At 39.6% G+C, this 22,817-nt stretch overlaps 1 protein-coding gene across 5 annotated transcripts in view; it reads left to right on the top strand.

The window, feature by feature from the left end:
• Positions 1-249: 249 nt before the first annotated feature.
• The window catches only part of LOC137624266 (piggyBac transposable element-derived protein 3-like), a 153,445-nt gene continuing 130,877 nt past the window's right edge, over positions 250-22,817 (top strand). Inside the window, exons 1-3 of one of the 5 annotated variants that reach the window (XR_011040702.1) lie at positions 253-507; positions 5,717-5,933; positions 20,181-20,298. Coding sequence is in view for 2 of the 5 variants with exons in the window: in XM_068354802.1 (XP_068210903.1) it covers positions 364-507 (144 nt within the window). In the remaining 3 variants the exon portion in view is untranslated. Of the gene's footprint in view, positions 508-1,783; positions 2,087-5,716; positions 5,934-20,180; positions 20,299-22,817 lie in introns of those variants that run through there. The other 4 variants (XR_011040701.1, XR_011040703.1, XM_068354802.1 and 1 more) reach the window with 4 other exon arrangements.

Genomic DNA, 22,817 nt, shown 5'->3' with positions numbered 1-22,817 from the left:
GAATTTTTGTAAATATTATTAATGTAATTTATTTTCTGTCCAATAAAATTTATTATTATTATTATCACCATTATTATTATTATTATTATTATTATTATTATTATTATTATTATAATGTATTGAGTATACATCACACACACACACACACACACACAGGCTGAAGCCAATGGGAGTGCGCCTTACTAATTCTTGTTTACTTTTCGACCAATCAGCGATCTCAGCCAATCAGAGGCGCTCTAGCATCCCGCCTAGGGTCCCGCGCGCCGCTGTTCATTCTTTCTTCTGCACACGGTGTTTGGAACCATTTGTTTGGGTAGTAACCTCGTGTTTTTTGCTACTATTTACACTTTATCCCAGTTGATTATGGATAACCAACAGTGGGCGGATAGCCAAGGGACTTCGGGAGGACGTAGACGCTTATGTAATGAGGAAATTCTGATTCATAACACTCCAAAAAGGAAACGAAATAGTGGCGAAACTTGTGTTTCTTCGACCACCATGAAACAGGTAGGTGCTCGCCATGTTGGACATACTTGTGAAGATGGTTGTTTCACGAGATTACTCTTAAATATTTTGAATGTTCATTGTGAGTTTCGAGGAATGGTTGACTTCGACTAGCAGAATGGTTTACTTATTTACTTTAAAGGCTGCTTTTTCGGTCCTGTACAACAGGGGCACCCTATTCTCTAGAGGACCTCCCCAGTCATTTTATATGTTCGTTCGAAAGCATTCAACATATTATTCTTCTTCTTATTATTATTATTATTAAATGCTAAGCTACAACCCTAGTTGGAAAAGCAAGATGCTATAAACCTAGTGGCCCCAACGGAAATAGTTCACATATCTTAAGCCTTAAGAAATCATATACAAATCTCCTGTTATCTGGGTATTAAGTTTTGTTAACGAATATTTATACTTGCCTACCTAACCACAATGCAAGTATGTTTCATTGTTAGAATAATTTTATTTGTAAAACTAATTCTTTTGCCGAGTTTTTTTGCTTAATATCTACAATTTTTTAATGTATATACCATTAGCTTTCATATACCATCCTTCTTTATCGTATAAATATGCATATCCATTTGTTCTTAGGCTAAGAATCTCATTTATATGTATATATTTGTATACATATGATTATGTATATGTATGTGTACATTTTTTATATCTATATCCATATTTACTTTATTTTTTATTTTTACTTAATTGATGATATTTTAGTTGTATTATTGCCCGAAGAGCTCTGCTCCACATGGGCTTGGACCGAGTCCTTTTTTTCTTTTTGTAAATGTTTGTATGTAAATATTTTTTTTTTGTCCAATAAACATTATTATTATTATTAATATCTTCAATTATTCTGTAGTCTCGGGGATGCGTATTTAAAGGATCTAGAGCCCACAGTAGATAGGTTTTAAACCATCTGTTACTATTCTCGTGTCAACATGATTTGTTGGCTGCTCAATATTTAGCAATTCTCTTAGATATTTTGGACGCCCAGTTCTGATAACTTGGGGGGTTATTTTACATATTTTAAATTTAATTCTCGCTTTCATCGGCAGCCAGTGTAAATCAATTATAGTGGTGATCCTTTCTCCAAATACTTAATCTGATCCAACTCCTCAAGTAACTCTCCATTCAACCTCGCACCATCTTTCCTTACCGTACATCTCATAATGTTACTCTTACCCACATTAACTCTCAACTTCCTTCTCTCACACACCCTTCCAAATTCTGTCACTAATCGACCAAGCTTCTCTTCTTCGTCTGCAACCAGTACAGTATCATCCGCAAACAACAACTTATTTAGCTCCCATTCATGGTCATTCTCTTCTACCAGTTCCAATCCTCGTCCAAGTACTCGAGCATTCACTTCTCTCACCACTCCATCAACATACAAGTCAAATAACCGCGGGGACATCACACAACCCTGTCTCAGCCCCACGCTCACCGGGAAACAATCCTCACTTCGTTTCCTATCCTAACACATGCTTTACTACCTTTGTAGAAACTTTTCACTGCTGCAACAACCTTCCACCAACTCCATATAACCTCATCACGTTCCACATTGCTTCTCTATCAACTCTAACTGGTAAAGTGTAATATTACAGTGGATGAAGTTACAGTAGTCAATCCTGGTAATGACAACTTTATCACAAATTTCTTTACAAAATTTTCGTCCAGGTACTTTTTTTATAAAAGCACAAAGAATGTAGTTTGTTGGGACAGGCAATACCTTTCTCATTACTTGTCAAATCGTTTTTATTTTTGGGGAATAATGTTCTTTACTATGATTTGATATACCATAATATGAATTTATTTTATTTTAGATATTAATATACCTTTACCTTAGCAATGTTTTCTAAGTTCTAGATATTAATTTAGCTTTACCTCAGCAATATTTTCTAAGTTCTAGATATTAATTTACCTTTACCTCAGCAATATTTTCTAGGTTCAGCCCAGTCCTCACACAAGTCACGGGTAGCTCCTGCTTAGTTTCCAAACTTTCCCGATAGATAGAGCCCCTGTCATCCCAGGCTAAGAATTGTTCTTTTATTACAATTTAATGCTGTCCCGTCAATATACATTCTTACCCCTCGGTTAAGTTTGTAGTTGGATGGGACAAGTCCTTTACAGTGGCATTTGATACTGGTGTAATATCATGAATTGGTTACTCGCTTGGAAAGTTTCCCCTAAGCATTGCTTCCTGCCAGACTCTAATAAGACCTGTTGGGCGGCGCGCCGTTCGCCTATCAGCTGGTGGCACAAACTTGAACATTTATTGATGTTCGGACTTATGTTTATGCTAATCCCAGCAATCTACATTCTTAACCCCTTGTTAGGATTGTAGTTTGTTGGGACGCATCCTGAAATTATGCTGAACACTAATTTGTTACATATATTACCAAATGTTAGGTTAGCCCACTTCTAGTTAAGATGTTTCGGTAGATTAAGCAAGTATCAAACAATCCACCCGAACTAACCTTTTGTTTCCGTGCGCTTGTACGCCAATTTTTATTGGCTGCGAGATTTCAAATCCCCCCCCTCCTCCCCTCTTGACCCGAGATTGACCTGAATGAGGTCGGCCTTTCCAACGCTAACTGCTGTAATGGACACGTGTTGTCTATAGTTTTTCTTTGAGCGATGTTGAATTTATTACTCATATAGATCAGCTTAATGCATCGAGGACAATAAGGTTTTTAGACCTACAGGGCTTTACTCGAGTTACCCCAGCATTTTTTAATTTTCTTATTTCGTGAAGGGCTCTTAGGGGATTTTAGGGGTCCCTGCGAAAAGTGTAAAGTTGGTGATGTTGCCCATATGCGTGATGGCCGTAATGTGCATACTGGCCAATGCATATTTAATTGGAGGTGTAGAAACCGCAAGTGGCGCAAAAAATTCACAATGTGGCAGGGCTCATTCTTCGAGCGCTCACACCTCAAAGAAGGTGAGGTAATTTTCCTCACATGTTGTTGGGTTGAATGTTGGGATCAAGACAATGTTGCCGTGAAGAGGAAATAGCTTGCTTCTCACACACTTATTGACTGGTTAAGCTTTTGCCGAGAAGTGTGCGAACAGGTTTGGATTTTAGACAAGAAAATTGGCGGACCAGAGCTCATAGTGGAAGTGTATGAGAGTATGTTTGGCATGAGGAAGTATAACATCGGGCAACGAGTTGAAGGAGCCTGGATCTTTGGGGGCATTGACCAGGAAACGTGTTAGACCTTTTTCCAAGTGGTTAAGGAACGTATCGCGCAAATGTTGATCTCTGCGCTCCAAGAGCACGTTCTTCCTGGGACTTCCATCATTTCCGATTGCTGGAAAGGCTACGCCAAGGTCAAAGACTATGATTTTATTCATTTTACAGTTTCAACTACAGTGTTAACTTCGTTGATCCTAAATGACCCGACCAGTCTTTTGACTGGCCAGACAGTACTACATTGGATCCTTTTCTCTGGTTACGGTTAATTTTCCCATTTGCCTACACACGCACACCGAATAGTCTGGCATATTATTTACATATTCTTCTCTGTCCTTATACATCTGACAACACTAAGATTACCAAACAATTCTTCACCTGAGGGGTTACTCCATTGTTCTCTAGTCTTGGGTAGTGCCATAGCCTCTGTACCATGGTCGGGCACACTATTCTATCTTATTTCTCTAACTCTTGTTTTGTTAAAGTGTGTATAGTTTATATAGGAGATATTTATTTTAATGTTACTCTTCTTGAAAATTTAATTTTTCCTTGTTTCCTTTCCTCACTGGACTATTTTCCCTATTGGAGCCCCTGGGCTTATAGCAATGTGCTTTTCCAACTAGGGTTGTAGCTTAGCAATTAATAATATAATAATGGCGGGTTCTCAAAAGGAGTCTGCTACCAAGATTTGGTACCCAGAAAAGGTTGTACGACAGCTATTTCACGGAGTACTGTATCAGGAAGCGATGCATAGAGAAGTCCATATGTCCGTTCAGGGCCTTTTTACAGTCTTTGAAAGCCGTAAAAGATGTTGTTTTAATATAATAATTTACCGGTTTTTGCTATGCTGTATGGCCTTCAGGAAGAACATGTCAGTGGCGCAAGTGCTAAGGGTCATAGTGAGTCCGTCTCAAATAAGTCAGCTTGAGTTGGTAGATTAATATCTCGGGCTAACGGGACACCTAGCCATCCACAACGATACATACAGACTTTGTTTCTCGTTACAGTCTACATCTGATAATCCTCATAGGAAAATTAGGAGATCATACACACCAAAATAAGACGACGTTGAATAATCCGGCCAAGAAAAATTAGACAGGAAAAAGTAATAAGATTGAATTAATACTCTCCAGTAGCAGTAATCTAATTCCAGGATCCACTAATTGCTAACTACGCTTGCATCCTGAAAAAGCAGAATGATTCTAACAGATTAATTTTAAAAAATTGAATAATTAAAAGTTAGCACAATCACACAAATCCTGATCATGCCGTACATTTTCTTTACTTCAACTACTTGACGGATTCATACTTATTTTTTCACTGTTAATGTTAGCAATTCTCTTAGCTGTGAGTTGCTTCCCGATTGGCTGAGCGTTTGATCTTTCAAGAAATCATATACCAATCTCTGACACACCTGAAAAGTGTTTAAATGCAATATTAAAGTGCATAACACATTTTCACAGAGAGAGAAAGAGAGCTTACAATCGTCTCTTCATCATTTTGAAAGGAAAAGACTTTCTCTTCTGTTCTATTTTGGTAATTCTCATTGTTATTTGGTAAACAGCACATAAAAGCCATTTTCCTGTATTCCAAAACATTAAAACTTTTTTGGATTAACAGCAGAAAATTGTTAAGAAATGAGAGCACGACCCCTTTACTCCCAGCCTATAGTAGCAGTGTGAAAGCACTACTCATTTCATGTGGGACCTTTCTTACCCCCCAAATGAGCTGGCCTTCACTTGAGACGGCCTTGGTCGTAGTCTGGTATTGGCTACTCTGCATTGATGGGAGGGTTCCCTACTACTTGCCAGTATCTACCGACACCTCGTTATGATTTCAAACGGCCAAAGTTCCTCCCAAGCTGAAAGTATACTCCTATTGAATGACTTGGGTTTGTATAGTTAGGAGAAATACAAATTACTTTTAAAATTTGGAGTTTTGCACCTGTAAAGGATCTACTATAATAACAATACTAAAATAGAATTTGAATACCGATTCATTAACGCTTTTTTTCTCTCTCAGGACCAAAGTGTTGAACAAAAGTGTGATGCAGATTCTACCATGGACTCTTTACTATCTTGCTCAGAGGAGGAAATCAAAGCAGAAGAATTTAGTGTCATGAAAGAACCAATTAAGGAACATCAGGACGTGTCTTGGACAGAAGAGGAGGAAAAGCCAGTCTCTTCCAAATTGAATTTTCCAGAAGTGCGAGTTGTACTAGAAAGATTAAGTGTTCCAAGTAAGTGTGGAAACCTTTCCTCTTTATTTATTCATAAGTAGGTTTACTCTGCTTTAAAGGTACAGTACAGACAATCTTCTTACCTGCCAATTCCCAAACCACTTATTTGATTATCCACTGTTGAACTATTGATACCTTTATGAAAACATAACAGGTATACAGTACCTTACCTTACGTCGGTGATTGGTTCCAAGTTCTGTATTTTATTTATGAATACAATTTTTATAAAATATTGTTAATAAGAATTTTTGAACTTGCAACCAAATAAATTTTAGTTTTTAATGAAATACAGAATAAAAAGTAATCTTAGTTTTTACGAATACAGGTATTGCTCGACTGACGACTATTCAACTTTACGACCATTTTTTCAGGGTGATGACATCACAAGTTTATCGGATATAGGACGAATATTTCCTTGAAAATAATCTATTTTCTTGTATACATATAAAGTGATTTATCTCGGTAAATTATCGTTTTCTTTTATTGTTGATATTCAGTATTTATTTTCAGTTAAAAATACATTAAGAAAAGTTTTAATATTTGTCGAGTTCATATTATATGTCTGGTGACGTCATATCACTGGCGGAAAGCGTCCGGGCAATACAGTGATTTCCTTCCAATAGGCTAACGATTAATATTAGTATTTCCATTATCGAAATATTAAATAACAATACAAAGTATTTTGAGGGTCTGTATCGGTTGTCATGAGTACTAAGTAGTGTAAATTTGACTGTACGCTAATTTTTTAATCTCTGATAATGGATCGATGTTTATCTAAAGAAAATGTATTAGTAGGGCAAATATTTTCTTGAAAATAATATATTTCCTTTTACATTATAAAAATAAAATACTTTTGTTTGTTAAGTTAGTATTTTCTTTTAATTTCTTGCAAGAAAAAAGAAAATGGATTTACATATTTTGCAAGTCATTGTAGAGCTTATCTTGTGACGTCATGTATTTGGCGGAAGCGAGCTGACAAACCGAATGATTTCCTTTCATTATGTTGCCGAATAATCTTATTACAGCATTCCCATCATCGAAACACAGAGTAACGATATCAAGTGTTTTAGTGCTCTATCATTAGTTATGAGATTAGTACAACTTACCGTAAATTTAAGTAAAAAAGTCTGATGAGGTCATATTTCTGGCGGAAGGCGAGAGGCAAATCAAGTGATTTTCTTCCGATGTGTTACTACAGTATTCCCATAATCGAAATATCGAATAATGAAATAAAGATTTTTTAAATATTTTTCAAAGAGATGTGAAGATTTAACTGATTTAAAATTCAAAATACCGAGAGAGAGAGAGAGAGGTGCTTATTCCTTTTATAACTAGTAATAAAGTCTATAAACAATGTATGGAGAATGTGATACACTATAATATATTGGCGCTGATATAATATTATGAAGAGATTTCGAATGTCAAGAAAATTATATAAATCAATGTTATTCATTCTATATATGCTCATAATCGTAATACGGCAGCGTGACCTTGAGATCAGCTGATTCCAGATTCCAACCGAAAGTAAATCAAAAGTATTTGTTGATTATTGATATGATCAAGAAAATGAAAAATAAAATATAAACGTGTTTTAATAAAACAACATCTAAATACAATAATGTCTAAAGAAATATGAAGGCTTGATATTGAACTGAAAATTTGATACTGTATGAATCTTTAAAAATGAACTACCTGTATGCGATTGTGAAAGCGAGCACATACACACGCACAGAGAAAGAGCTAGTGTACTGTACAACTATTTCGCATTATACCTAATGATTAGGCGAACTGTATGGATACTGATTTCCTGTAACATATTGGCGCTGATGTAATATTCATGGAGATATTTCTAATAAGTTAAGAAATTCTAAAAGAATGAAAAAATATATGCCATACGTATGGACGCCATATTTTGATACGGTAGGTAGCAGCACTTTCAGATCAGCTGATCACAACCAAAGGAAGACAAAATTTTAAGTACTTCTCGATTGGTAAAATACAGTGATACCTCGGTACTCGACCATAATCCGTTCGAGATCCGTGTTCGACCTCCGATTTGTTCGAGTACCGAATTTTTTTTCCCCATAAGAAATAATGGTATATATTCTATTCCGTTCCCAAGCACTCGAACAGGCCCAAAATATTAATAAAACGTGTACCTAAACAACAATAATTATCTAAATGTGTATGAAATTGGTCAGAAAATCCTATAAAACAATTTTAAACCATTTACTGTACTAAAATAAAACAATTTTAAACCATTTTCTGTACTGTAGTGAACATACCTTTGAGCAGCGGTTCGATGGCATACAGGGATGGATGTGGAGAGGATGGAAGGGGGAGGTTACTGCTTGGAAGGAGAGTCCCCTTCCATGATGTGGCGGGGTAGTTCTCCTTCAGGAGTTGTTTCTCTCTCCAATGAAAGGGTGGGCAGATCTATTTCAGGGGTTTCTTCTCTTCTTTGTCTCTTCTTTGGAGGAGAAACAGGCTTTGATGTAGCAGCTTTCTTTTCTTTTGTGAAAAACTGGTCTATTGTTAATTGTTTCTTCCTCCTCTGCAGTATTCTTCGAAAATGATGAATACCTGTTCTATTACGAATACCTGTTCTATTACGAAACTTTTCAAACCAACCCCTGCTCGCTTTAAATGTAAATGAATCACTTTCACTGGTACTCGGACTTTTCTTCACTAATTCTTCATAGATATGCAACGCTTTTTCACAAATGAACGCTTCACTAACACTTTCCCCGGCCAACTGTTTTTCTTTAATAAATATTAAAAGCAACTTTTCCATCTCCTCAATCACTTGTGGCCTTTGCTTAGTTACCGCCGTAACTCCCGTTGCAACATTCGCCTTCTTAATCATTTCTTTATGCTTTAAAAACGTAGAAATGGTCGACTTCGCCATTCCGTATTCTACCGCTAAATCGGACACTCGTACACCATTCTCATATTTCGCTATAATTTCCTTCTTCAACTCGATCGTTGTTCGCACTGTTTTCCTCTTCTCCTTCCCCTTAACACTCATTACTTTCTTGGGACTCATTATGAAAGCTAAAAAAGCAATTAAAAGCACTGAAAATCACTAAATCACAACGAATGCTGATCGCGCGTTGTCTGAGTGACGCTCTCGAGAGAACTGATGCTTCCCGAACAAGCGAGAGTGGCCGAGATGGCGCTATCATCACAAAGCCCATGCGGTCGTCACGTGTTCGGCTGGTCGAGTACCGAATTTTTGGTCGAGCACCGCAGCAAAAATTTCTCGAAAATTTTGGTCGAACTCCGAATTGTTCGAGTATAGAGTCGTTCGACTACCGAGGTATTACTGTACTTCCAAAATTGAAAAATAGAATACAAAAATGAATTAATAGAGCATATGATATCCTATGGAATAATGATAGACATTAAGAAAATATTGATAAAATATGATCGAGATGATTGCCGAATTATAATAAATCTACGGAAACTTCACTTTTTTAGTTCGACATATGACGAACTCGACTTACGATGCGTCTCTCGGTCCCTATCTCCGTCGTAAGTCAAGCAATACCTGTACATGTAGAAGAATACTGGTACAGTATAGAAGGTAATGCGGCGGCCGGCACACACCATAACTAGCTTTAAAGTATACTACTTAACAGCTATAAGGTGGCAGAACGCTGGTTCAAATGCATGTGCCGGCCGGCAGTAACTGCCAGCCGGCAAACCAGAGAACTCCGACTGTCCGACTGCCGGCCACATAGGCCGGCAGCCGGCTAGGGTACAACACTAGAAGAAAACAGAATGGATGCCGGGATAAGAGAGTGTACTACCTCAAAGCCCGGCAATCCGAAAGAGTGCATACAAGGAAGGGGAGAATCTAAATCAGGCTTCCTGACCAATGTCGTCTGGCTCTACAGACAGACAGGGATGAGGGACCAAGGGAGGTCCGGGCAGCACTCAAAGCAGAAGACCTTTGCCGGCCGGCACACACTGCCGGCTGGCAAGGGACTGAGTCAATTCCACATCCTAACCTATACTAGGTCCAGATGTAGAATGACGTACAGTACTGTAACGGCTAGGCCATTACAGAGATAGAGGGGGAAGGGACAAAGAGGGTCCTACCAACCTTGCTTTAGTAAAGAATCACCCGCAGCCAAGAAAACTCATCTTAGCCTAAGGGCGATCCAAGGAGGGAGGCCAGCAATACTTGCCAACCCCCACTGAACCAAAGCAAGGAAGGTGTTGCTACTCCCGGGGAAAGGATCTTATCCTCCCACCGAGAACAGCAACAAGGACTAGTCTGCTAGATCACAAAAGAAGGAATCATCTCGTACAGAAACCTTCGGGAGTGACCTAAGGAGGTTAAGCCTCCTATGTCTGCGTCAGACTAGCGAGGGAGCTCAACCCCAAGCCAGACAAACACAGACTCAGACTAAAAACTCTGATGTTCTGCCCCTCTCTGAAGCCAGACTTACTGGAACAGGGAGGTACAGTAACACCCCAATATAGTTGTATCGAAAGTTAATTCAGATAAACCACTAGGGCTAAGCCCAAGGCTTAAACAGAGGGAAAGGGATTGCATACCTTCTCCGAAGAAAAGAAAGCAACCGGGGAGTATGAGAAAGTATACTAAGGCTCCATAGGCAACTTAGCCTAGGCACCAAGAGAATCGATTACCTAAATCACCGAAACTCACTCGTATACTATCTTGGAAATAATCAATATAATCTTAAATGTATAAAACTGCCTAAAGCTTCAATAAAATTTTAAAACGCTCGGAAATCCAAAAATCATGCAGGAAAGTACAAGGGCCAAACGACTAGGCTACATGGTCTAGCGTAGGCCAGAATTGGCGAATACTTCGCCAAAACAAACAATACTAAAAGCACGAATAAGGAAATCCTATGTAACGCTAAATAGCTAAAATTATTAAAGCAAAACAGCCGGGAACGTCGCTCTGGCTAACTAAAACTCATACCTAGCAAGCGACAGCGTCCAGGACGCCTCCGGTAGGCAACGGCTCTTGTAACAAAGATTATTACTATTAATCACTTTAAAAATTACCAAGAGCCTACATTTATACATAAAAGAAATAATACTCAACTTATCAGAGGCAGACGAAGTTGGAGAAAGCATAATAAAGCGATTAAATCCAAGATTTTGCGAGAAACACAGGAAAAAACACCGAGTTGTTAAGCTACGCAAAAAGGAATACAGATGGCGCCAGAATCGGCGCAATGCACGCTTACGAAACGGGAGAAGAGAGAGCCTTGCGAACGGCTCTCCTTTTTCTTTCTCGTTTTCGTTTTCTTGCCAATTGACCCCTTCGAAGTGTTATCTCTGTTCGGGGTGCAGATTGCCATGTGGCGTGTCAAGAATACGTCCTCTGATATTTCGCGATATCCCTGGTACTTTCATCAGGGATATTCGCTCCAGGAGTTAGAATTCTGGGTACCTTAAGGTAAATTCTCTGGGAATATCGCCGTAGTTGTAATATACCCTAGGAAGCTACCCTATAGGAACTTCCATCAGGACGACATGGCTTGAGCCCAAAAAGAATAATATACTAAGTTAGATCATTAATACTTTCAAGTGTAATCTGAAAATGCAAAGGTATGTTCAGTACACCAAAAACTGAGACTAATGTGGATTAGTTTTATTTATTATATTTGGTTTAGAACAATTGAATGCTACTTTAGTCAACTAACTAGTAATTATTTCTGTATGTATATTTCTGTGTACAATATGTTTGTTTATTTTTTTTAGTTATATGTTTTTCTCTTTCCCATAGGTGATCATGAAGTGAAATTGGAAATAAAAGATGAACCATTAGATCATGAAGTGAAATTGGAAATAAAAGATGAACCATTAGATGTTCTTCAGGAAGAGAAAGTTGTAAAAGATAGTGATAAGGGGAAGGATAAGAGGAAAACAGTGAGAACAACGATCGAGTTGAAGAAGGAAATTATTGCGAAATATGAGAATGGTGTACGAGTGTCTGATCTAGCCTTACAGTATGGCATGGCGAAGTCGACCATTTCGACCTTTTTGAAAAATAAGGAAGTGATAAAGAAAGCTAATGTTGCACAGGGAGTGACAGCATTTAGTAAGCAAAGGCCACAAGTAATTGAGGAAATGGAAAAGTTGCTCCTTATATTTATTAAAGAAAAGCAGTTGGCCGGGGAAAGTATAAGTGAAGCTTTCATTTGCGAGAAAGCTCTTCATATTTATGAAGAATTGGTGAAGAAAAGTCCGAGTACCAGTGAAAGTGATTCATTTACATTTAAAGCGAGCAGGGGTTGGTTTGAAAAGTTTCGTAATAGAACAGGTATTCATCGTGTTACTAGGCATGGGGAGGCAGCTAGTTCGGATCAAATTGCAGCCGATAAATACGTGGGGGAATTCGATCGGTACATAAATGAACAAAATTTGATCGCACAACAAGTCTTTAATTGTGATGAGACTGGGTTATTTTGGAAGAAAATGCCAGCCAATACGTACATTACCAAGGACGAGACGAAGATGCCAGGTCACAAGCCAATGAAAGATAGGCTAACATTGTTGCTGTGTGCAAATGCAAGTGGCGATTGCAAGATCAAACCCTTGTTAGTGTACCACTCGGACAACCCCCGGGTGTTCAAACGAAATAATATTTGTAAAAGTGCACTACCAGTTATGTGGCGCTCGAACACTAAATCTTGGGTCACAAGACAATTCTTTACTGAGTGGATAAACGAAGTGTTTGCCCCCCAGGTTAAGGCTTACCTCATTGAAAAGAGCTTGCCAATGAAATGTCTTCTGGTTATGGACAATGCTCCTGCACATCCTCCAGGTCTCGAGGATGACTTGAAAGAAGAATACAGCTTTATCAAAATCAAATTCTTGCCCCCCAATACTACTCCCATACTCCAGCCCATGGACCAACAGGTCATTTCAAACTTCAAAAAACTCTATACCAAGGCCCTTTTCAGAAAGTGTTTTGAAGTGACCAGTGACACGAAGTTGACCCTAAAGGAATTCTGGAAGGAACACTTCAGCATCCTCAACTCTGTTAACATGATTGACCAAGCTTGGCGAGGTGTGACCTATAGGACATTGAACTCTGCCTGGCGTAAGCTGTGGCCATCATGTGTCACAGAGAGGGAGTTTGAAGGTTTCCAACCAGAGGCGGGTCCAAGCACTGCTACCCCTGTAATTTCTGATGACACTGATGTCGTTGAGGAAATTGTTGTCATGGGCAGGAGTTTGGGGCTTGAGGTCGACAAGGATGATATTGATGAGCTTGTAGAAAGCCATTCTACCGAGTTGACTGTGGAGGAATTGTTGCACCTGCAACAACAACAGCAGCAGGATCTGATTGTGGAGCAGGAATCTTCAGAAGAGGATGAGGTAAGGGAGGATGTTCCAAGTTCTCTCATCAATGAAATTTGTTCCAAGTGGGCAGATGTGCAGGCTTTTGCTGAAAAATACCACCCAGAAATTGCAGTAGCAAACCGGGCAGTGCATATGTTTAATGATAGTGTCATGTATCATTTTCGAAGAATACTGCAGAGGAGGAAGAAACAATTAACAATAGACCAGTTTTTCACAAAAGAAAAGAAAGCTGCTACATCAAAGCCTGTTTCTCCTCCAAAGAAGAGACAAAGAAGAGAAGAAACCCCTGAAATAGATCTGCCCACCCTTTCATTGGAGAGAGAAACAACTCCTGAAGGAGAACTACCCCGCCACATCATGGAAGGGGACTCTCCTTCCAAGCAGTAACCTCCCCCTTCCATCCTCTCCACATCCATCCCTGTATGCCATCGAACCGCTGCTCAAAGGTATGTTCACTACAGTACAGAAAATGGTTTAAAATTGTTTTATTTTAGTACAGTAAATGGTTTAAAATTGTTTTATAGGATTTTCTGACCAATTTCATACACATTTAGATAATTATTGTTGTTTAGGTACACGTTTTATTAATATTTTGGGCCTGTTCGAGTGCTTGGGAACGGAATAGAATATATACCATTATTTCTTATGGGGAAAAAAAATTCGGTACTCGAACAAATCGGAGGTCGAACACGGATCTCGAACGGATTATGGTCGAGTACCGAGGTATCACTCAGTGATACCTCGGTAGTCGAACGACTCTATACTCGAACAATTCGGAGTTCGACCAAAATTTTCGAGAAATTTTTGCTGCGGTGCTCGACCAAAAATTCGGTACTCGACCAGCCGAACATGTGACGACCGCATGGGCTTTGTGATGATCGCGCCATCTCGGCCACTCTCGCTTGTTCGGGAAGCATCAGTTCTCTCGAGAGCGTCACTCAGACAACGCGCGATCAGCATTCGTTGTGATTTAGTGATTTTCAGTGCTTTTAATTGCTTTTTTAGCTTTCATAATGAGTCCCAAGAAAGTAATGAGTGTTAAGGGGAAGGAGAAGAGGAAAACAGTGCGAACAACGATCGAGTTGAAGAAGGAAATTATAGCGAAATATGAGAATGGTGTACGAGTGTCCGATTTAGCGGTAGAATACGGAATGGCGAAGTCGACCATTTCTACGTTTTTAAAGCATAAAGAAATGATTAAGAAGGCGAATGTTGCAACGGGAGTTACGGCGGTAACTAAGCAAAGGCCACAAGTGATTGAGGAGATGGAAAAGTTGCTTTTAATATTTATTAAAGAAAAACAGTTGGCCGGGGAAAGTGTTAGTGAAGCGTTCATTTGTGAAAAAGCGTTGCATATCTATGAAGAATTAGTGAAGAAAAGTCCGAGTACCAGTGAAAGTGATTCATTTACATTTAAAGCGAGCAGGGGTTGGTTTGAAAAGTTTCGTAATAGAACAGGTATTCATCGTGTTACTAGGCATGGGGAGGCAGCTAGTTCGGATCAAATTGCAGCCGATAAATACGTGGGGGAATTCGATCGGTACATAAATGAACAAAATTTGATCGCACAACAAGTCTTTAATTGTGATGAGACTGGGTTATTTTGGAAGAAAATGCCAGCCAATACGTACATTACCAAGGACGAGACGAAGATGCCAGGTCACAAGCCAATGAAAGATAGGCTAACATTGTTGCTGTGTGCAAATGCAAGTGGCGATTGCAAGATCAAACCCTTGTTAGTGTACCACTCGGACAACCCCCGGGTGTTCAAACGAAATAATATTTGTAAAAGTGCACTACCAGTTATGTGGCGCTCGAACACTAAATCTTGGGTCACAAGACAATTCTTTACTGAGTGGATAAACGAAGTGTTTGCCCCCCAGGTTAAGGCTTACCTCATTGAAAAGAGCTTGCCAATGAAATGTCTTCTGGTTATGGACAATGCTCCTGCACATCCTCCAGGTCTCGAGGATGACTTGAAAGAAGAATACAGCTTTATCAAAATCAAATTCTTGCCCCCCAATACTACTCCCATACTCCAGCCCATGGACCAACAGGTCATTTCAAACTTCAAAAAACTCTATACCAAGGCCCTTTTCAGAAAGTGTTTTGAAGTGACCAGTGACACGAAGTTGACCCTAAAGGAATTCTGGAAGGAACACTTCAGCATCCTCAACTCTGTTAACATGATTGACCAAGCTTGGCGAGGTGTGACCTATAGGACATTGAACTCTGCCTGGCGTAAGCTGTGGCCATCATGTGTCACAGAGAGGGAGTTTGAAGGTTTCCAACCAGAGGCGGGTCCAAGCACTGCTACCCCTGTAATTTCTGATGACACTGATGTCGTTGAGGAAATTGTTGTCATGGGCAGGAGTTTGGGGCTTGAGGTCGACAAGGATGATATTGATGAGCTTGTAGAAAGCCATTCTACCGAGTTGACTGTGGAGGAATTGTTGCACCTGCAACAACAACAGCAGCAGGATCTGATTGTGGAGCAGGAATCTTCAGAAGAGGATGAGGTAAGGGAGGATGTTCCAAGTTCTCTCATCAATGAAATTTGTTCCAAGTGGGCAGATGTGCAGGCTTTTGCTGAAAAATACCACCCAGAAATTGCAGTAGCAAACCGGGCAGTGCATATGTTTAATGATAGTGTCATGTATCATTTTCGAAGAATACTGCAGAGGAGGAAGAAACAATTAACAATAGACCAGTTTTTCACAAAAGAAAAGAAAGCTGCTACATCAAAGCCTGTTTCTCCTCCAAAGAAGAGACAAAGAAGAGAAGAAACCCCTGAAATAGATCTGCCCACCCTTTCATTGGAGAGAGAAACAACTCCTGAAGGAGAACTACCCCGCCACATCATGGAAGGGGACTCTCCTTCCAAGCAGTAACCTCCCCCTTCCATCCTCTCCACATCCATCCCTGTATGCCATCGAACCGCTGCTCAAAGGTATGTTCACTACAGTACAGAAAATGGTTTAAAATTGTTTTATTTTAGTACAGTAAATGGTTTAAAATTGTTTTATAGGATTTTCTGACCAATTTCATACACATTTAGATAATTATTGTTGTTTAGGTACACGTTTTATTAATATTTTGGGCCTGTTCGAGTGCTTGGGAACGGAATAGAATATATACCATTATTTCTTATGGGGAAAAAAAATTCGGTACTCGAACAAATCGGAGGTCGAACACGGATCTCGAACGGATTATGGTCGAGTACCGAGGTATCACTGTATAAAATAAAGTCAGTTGTTACATTTACCAATATTTACATTCAATATCTTTGGTTACATCGTGTACGTAGATGGCTGTGGATCATCAGCGTCAATATCTGATTCGTTTGTTGTTGTTCGATACGCATTTTAGTTAGAAACCAAAATAAAAACAATCTGTAATTACTGTTATTAAAATACATCTTGAATTGATGGTAGAAAGGTACGAAAATGATTAAACGAAGTTCAGATTACAGTACGGTCCTGAATTATGCTTGTTCGAATTATGTGATTCCCCATTTATGAGGTCGCTATTTTTCTCAAATAAATTTTCTGTATCTTCAAGCTGTTCAAAGTTTGCGAGTCAAGCACTACAAAATTTATCAAATCTATTGTCTTTTTAAGTACAGTCATACCTTGAGATACGAGCTTAGTGCGTTCTAGGACAAGAGCACGAATGTCAATTTGCTCATATCTCGGATAAATTTTTCCCTCATAAAATAGCAAAAAAAAAATAATCCGTTCCCACCCTCTGAAAAACACCTAAAAACAGCGACTTGATGGCAACATGTTCGATATACTACATTTTTGTGACACTTAAGTAACAAACTGTAGATTTAACTTAAATGAAATTAGCTCACTGTACACGCTTAAAAGTGAATGTTAATCTTACGTTACACTAAACTTAATTCTAATTTTCTTTCATTTTTAATTTTTCACTTTTCTTCCAGCTTTGCTATTTTTGCTTCGCTTTTTTACTCCCTTTCACCTTCACTTTTTACCAGCCTTTTTAAAAGGAACCTATCTAGGGATGTTTACTTTTGTCTCCCCTTCAAAATGTTACAAAAAATGACGTACACAAGTGTCGTCACCAAAGGCTAACGCACAACCACACGCCAACTTGTTCAGGTGACAAGAGACACGATTTCATCCACCACAATAGGTTCGGGGTCATCAGGGTCTGTCATATCGAACCCTTCAAAGTCCCTCTCAGCGACGGAAGCTGGCCACAATTTCTTCCATGCTGAATTAAGAGTTCTTCTTGTGACACCCTGCCATGCATCGTCAATAATTTTTAAGCAATGGATGATATTGAATGTTCCTTCCAAAGTTCACGAAGGGTGAGATTGGTGTTGTCTGTGACATCGAAGCATTTCTTGAACAAATGCTTTGTGTACAGTTTTTCAAAGTTGGAAATTGCGTGTTGGTCTATGGGCTGGAGGAGAGGCGTGGTGTTGGGCAGGAGATAAAGGACCTTGATGAACCTGTACTCATCAAGAATGTCCTCTTCGAGACCAGGAGGGTGACCAGTGGCATTGTCGAGGACCAGGAGACATTTCATTGGCAGGCTTTTCTTGAACAAATATTTTTTGACTGCTGGACCAAAGCACAGATTAACCCATTTCTGTGAAGAAATGCCGCGCAAGCCTTAGCATTAGCGTGCCACATCACTTGCAGTTTTTCTTTCAAGATCCTATGGCTCTTGAAAGCATGTGGGTTTTTCTGAGTGGTACACCAGCAGTGGCTTGACCTTACAGTCACTGCTGGCATTGGTATAAAAGGCTAGGGTTAAGCGTTCCTTCATGGGTTTATGGCCCGGTAGTCTCTTCTTCTCCTGCCTTGATGATTGTCCTCTGTGCATTTTCTTCCAGAAAAGCCCAGTTTCATTGCAGTTGAACACTTGTTTGGGGATGTATCCTTGTTCTGTGATAACTGAGGCAAAGGTTTTGACGTAGTCCGCCGCGGCTTTCGAGTCTGAACTTGCTGCTTCACCATGACACACAACCGAGTGTATCTCAGTCTGTTTTTTGAAATTATCCAACCAGCCACGACTGGCTTTGAAGGTTTCTGCTGGCGTCGAAGTTTCCACTCTCAGCTGGTTGCTTTCCTTTCAAGTCATCGTAGATTCTGCTGGCCTTTTCACAGATGATTGTCTCGGTTACGCTATCTCCTGCCAACTGTTTCTTCTTTATCCATATTAAAAGAAGCCTCTCCATCGTGTCATGGATTTCACTGCACAGCTTGGAAAGGATGGTTAGTCCTTTGGAGGGCTCGGTGCTCTTTATAGCATCCTTTTGCTTGAAGAGGGTACATATTGTTGATGTACTCCTCTCATATTGGCGAGCCGGCTCAGTCGCTCGTACACCACTCATGTTTTTCGATTTTTTCATGCTTTATCTCGATTGTCATCATACTCTTTTTCTTTTCACTACCTTTGTTTGCACCCACTTGCTTCTGACCTATTACTCATTCACTTAATTCTGTACTGATTAACGCCAAAAAAAACACGAAAAAAAAAGCAAACACTACGGCTGATGCTCAGAAATAACTTTATGCGACGGAGATCCGACGGGAAAGATCAAGCGATGCTGTCTTCGTGAGCAGTCTATCGCACACTCGACCACCTAGCAGCCGCATAGGGGACCGTCTTGTATCCTTGTACCGTAATACCGCAACATACATGTGTCCCAACATACGAGAAATTTGAGATACGAGGGAAGTTTCAAGGACATTTTTGCCCCGAGGTAAGAGACAGATTTCAGATACGAGGATACGAGACGGTTCCCTATACGGCCGCTAGTTGGCCAAGTGTCCTACAGGCTGCTCATGAGGACAGCATTGTTCGCTCTCTCCCGTTGGATCTCCGTCGCGTAAGGTTATTTCCGAGCATTGGCCGTAGTTTTTGCATTTTTGGTTTTTTGCATTAATCAGTACAGAATTAAGGGAATAAGCAATGGGTCCAAAGCAAGCGAGTGCAAACAAGGGTAGTGAAAAGAAAAAGCGTATGATGACAATCGAGATAAAGCATGAAAAAATTGAAAAACGTGAGAGTGGTGTACGAGTGACTGAGCTGGCTCGCCAATATGAGAGGAGTACATCAACAATATGTACCATCCTCAAGAAGAAGGATGCTACAAAGATCACCAAGCCTTCCAAAGGACTAATCATCCTTTCCAAGTTGTAGTTTGTAGTTTAGCAAATAATAATGATAATAATACGGTTTCATCATTGTGAGGCGATAGAGTATGTACCGGGACGTTTCCCATCACTGGTACCTTTGCTCTGTTTCTCAGAAGAAGAGCGCATTCACTGTCAGTAGGATGAAGGACTCCATCCTTCATTTTCTCTCCTTGGTAATCCCTCTCTCGCTATTGATAGACAAAGGGAAATATTGAGATGAGAAACTAGTTTCTGTTCTTAATCATTGATAGAAATTCTGACATTAAATTGTTTGATCATTGAATCATCTCTAATCTGATATTGAATGACTTTTCCTAAAAAAAGATAGAATATGTGAGTGAAACAACTTTGATGTAGTTAGACAGCTGAGGGGATTAAGCCAAGTGTCTATAAACAGAAAATGTTTATTGTGTGATCAAATACAGATCGATTATTGCAGATCATGTTATTTCAATCTAATATGCTGGAGAAATGAATAATATACTAAGTTAGACCATTAATACTTTCAAGTGTAAACTAAAAGTGCAAAGGTCTTATTATGTTCGGTACACCAAAATCTGAAGCTAATGTGGATTGTTATATTCTATTTCTTTTGGTTTAGAACAACTGAATGCTGCTTTAGTCAACAAAGTAGTAATTATTTCTGAATATATTTCTGCGTACAATATGTTTATTTATTTATTGTTTGGAGTTATATTTTTTCTCCTTCCCATAGGTGAGGAAGAGGAAGTGAAATTGGATATAAAAGATGAACCATTAGATCATCTTCAGGAAAAGGATGTTGTAAAAGATAACTCTGTCAAACGTAAATTGGATGGTCAGAAAGAAAAGAGGTAAGTTAAATCTCGTTGAGACTTGACAATTGTTTAAGGAGCTTTGGCTTTGAATTTTGGAAATTCTGACCTCTTACGTTTTTGGTTAGAACTTTATTTCACGTTACTTACTTACTTTTACTTTGATGTTTTACGGTCCCATACAGCAGGGGAACCCCACTCTCTACAGGACCTCCAATGCCACTTTACCTTGTTCGTTCAGAGTATTTAACGTTTCATATCGTGTTTTGTTTGTTTACTGTTAAATCGCCACTGTCAAAAGACTCGTAAAATAAGAAAGTCTTCAGTTTCCTCTTGAATGCCTTAATGTCTTCACTCATTCGAATGTTTTGTGGAAGCTTATTGTATAGTCTCGGGGCCGCATATTTAAAGTACAGTAGAACCTCGGTTTACGAACGACTCCGCTTACAAATTTTTCGGTTTACGAAGGGACTTTCTCTGAAAAATTCGTCTCGGTTAACGAATTTGAATTTCCCTCCCACGTGCCGTTTTTTGTGGAAAAGTGTTAACGCCGCGCTTCCCGGTCGCATTTTTCATGGAAATAACTTAACGACAGCATCTCACAATGGAGTCACGAGACTCCTCCCAAGCATACCTACCACCCCCTAAACCCCTTTATTACCCCCTTCACTCGTTCATTATCTCAGTATCCGCCGTCTCGATAGCATACATACTTAGTGAATTCGTGGACGATTTCTTTGTGATTTTTACACGTGGTTTGTGATTTGTTTTATTTTCACTCATTTGTGATTACAGTACTGTACTGTATTATTGTGATAGACAATGGCTCCTAAGATGTCGAAGAAGGAAAGCAGTAAGAAGAAGCTGATGATAACGATCGAGATGAAGAAGGAGATCATCGAGAAGCATGACCAAGGCATGTGTGTGAAAGACATTGCTAGTTTTTTCAATCGCTCGCAGTCGACGATATGCACAATATTAAAGAAAAAAGAAGAAATAAAGGCCGCTAAAGTAGCTAAAGGTGTATCGTCGTTGTCAAAACAACGGCCACCTATTCTTGACGTAGAAAATTTATTAATGGTGTGGTTAAATGAGAAGCAGCTCGCAGGAGATTCAGTAAATGAGAACATGATTTGCGAGAAGGCAAGAACCATTTACGAGGACTTGGTGAGAAGTGAGCCAGGCACATCAGCAGAAAAACAAAGTTTTAAGGCAAGCCGTGGTTGGTTTGAAAAATTCAAGAAGAGAACGGGTATCCATAGTGTTGTTCGGCATGGCGAGGGGGCCAGCGCCGATACGAAGGCAGCAGAGTCTTTTGTGAAAGAGTTCAAAAGGCTCGTGGACTCCGAGGACTACGTTTCCCAACAGGTGTTTAATTGCGATGAGACAGGCCTCTTTTGGAAGAAAATGCCCAGGAGGACCTATATCATGGCAGAAGAAAAGGACCTTCCTGGCCATAAGCCCATGAAAGACCGTCTAACCCTGCTGTTCTGTTCCAACGCCAGTGGGGATTGCAAAATTAAACCTCTCCTGGTGTATCACTCGGAGAATCCACGAGCCTTCAAGAAGAACAATGTGCAGAAGAAAAAGTTGCACGTCATGTGGCGTTTTAATACGAAAGCTTGGGTGACAGGGATCTTCTTCGTTGAGTGGATGAACGAGGTTTTTGGTCCCAAAGTCAAGAGATACCTCCTGGAGAAGGACCTCCCACTCAAAGCCTTGCTGTTAATGGACAATGCTCCTACCCATCCTCCAGCCATTGAAGAGGACATAGTGGAGGAATACAAGTTCATTAAGGTGAAGTTCCTACCCCCCAACACCACTCCAATACTCCAGCCCATGGATCAGCAAGTGATCTCAAATTTTAAAAAACTTTATACCAAAGCTATGTTCCAGCGCTGCTTTGAAGTAACAGAAGGCACCAACCTTACCCTCAGAGAGTTTTGGAAAGATCACTACTAGTGGTGGGCAGAAATCGACTCCGGAATCGATCTTGGCGAGTCTACCTTAGCGATCCCGGAATCGACTCACATCCACAGAAAATCGACTCCACTCTGCTCCCTATCCGCCAGCCGTTCGGCGCACGTGATCATGACTCATTCATCAAGATCACCGACCTGGGGTCAGCTCGCTGACCGCTCAGGGTCAGGGATCGATCATCAGTCAATGACAGTCAGTGGTTATAGGAAGATCTTGTCGTCGGTGTCGGAATCGCCTGAATCGCCTCATTTTAATGTAAGTGTACAGTTCAGTGCATTGTATATAAAGCATTTCTAACGTTGCATTTAGAGGACAGTTATAAAACGTGTACATACATACGTGTTATAAATAGGTATTTATGACAGTAAATAGTAGTAATTATGAGAAATAGTCACAAATACACGTGACATACATTTTTTTTTTCAAATAAGCCACGAATTCCTTTTAATTTCGAATTCACTTTCAACTTATTAGAAACATTTCTTTATGCTTCTAAGCAGAATTACTAAGTGAAAATACAGACAGATTTTTTTTCTTCTCAGATTTCGTCCGTGGACTTTGACTCTAATCATGCAGCC

The sequence above is a fragment of the Palaemon carinicauda genome, chromosome 31, assembly GCF_036898095.1.
Source record: "Palaemon carinicauda isolate YSFRI2023 chromosome 31, ASM3689809v2, whole genome shotgun sequence".
Lineage (NCBI taxonomy): Eukaryota > Metazoa > Arthropoda > Malacostraca > Decapoda > Palaemonidae > Palaemon > Palaemon carinicauda.
The sequence above is the reverse complement of the archived record's forward strand: the minus strand, read 5'-3'. Positions and strand labels throughout refer to the sequence as shown.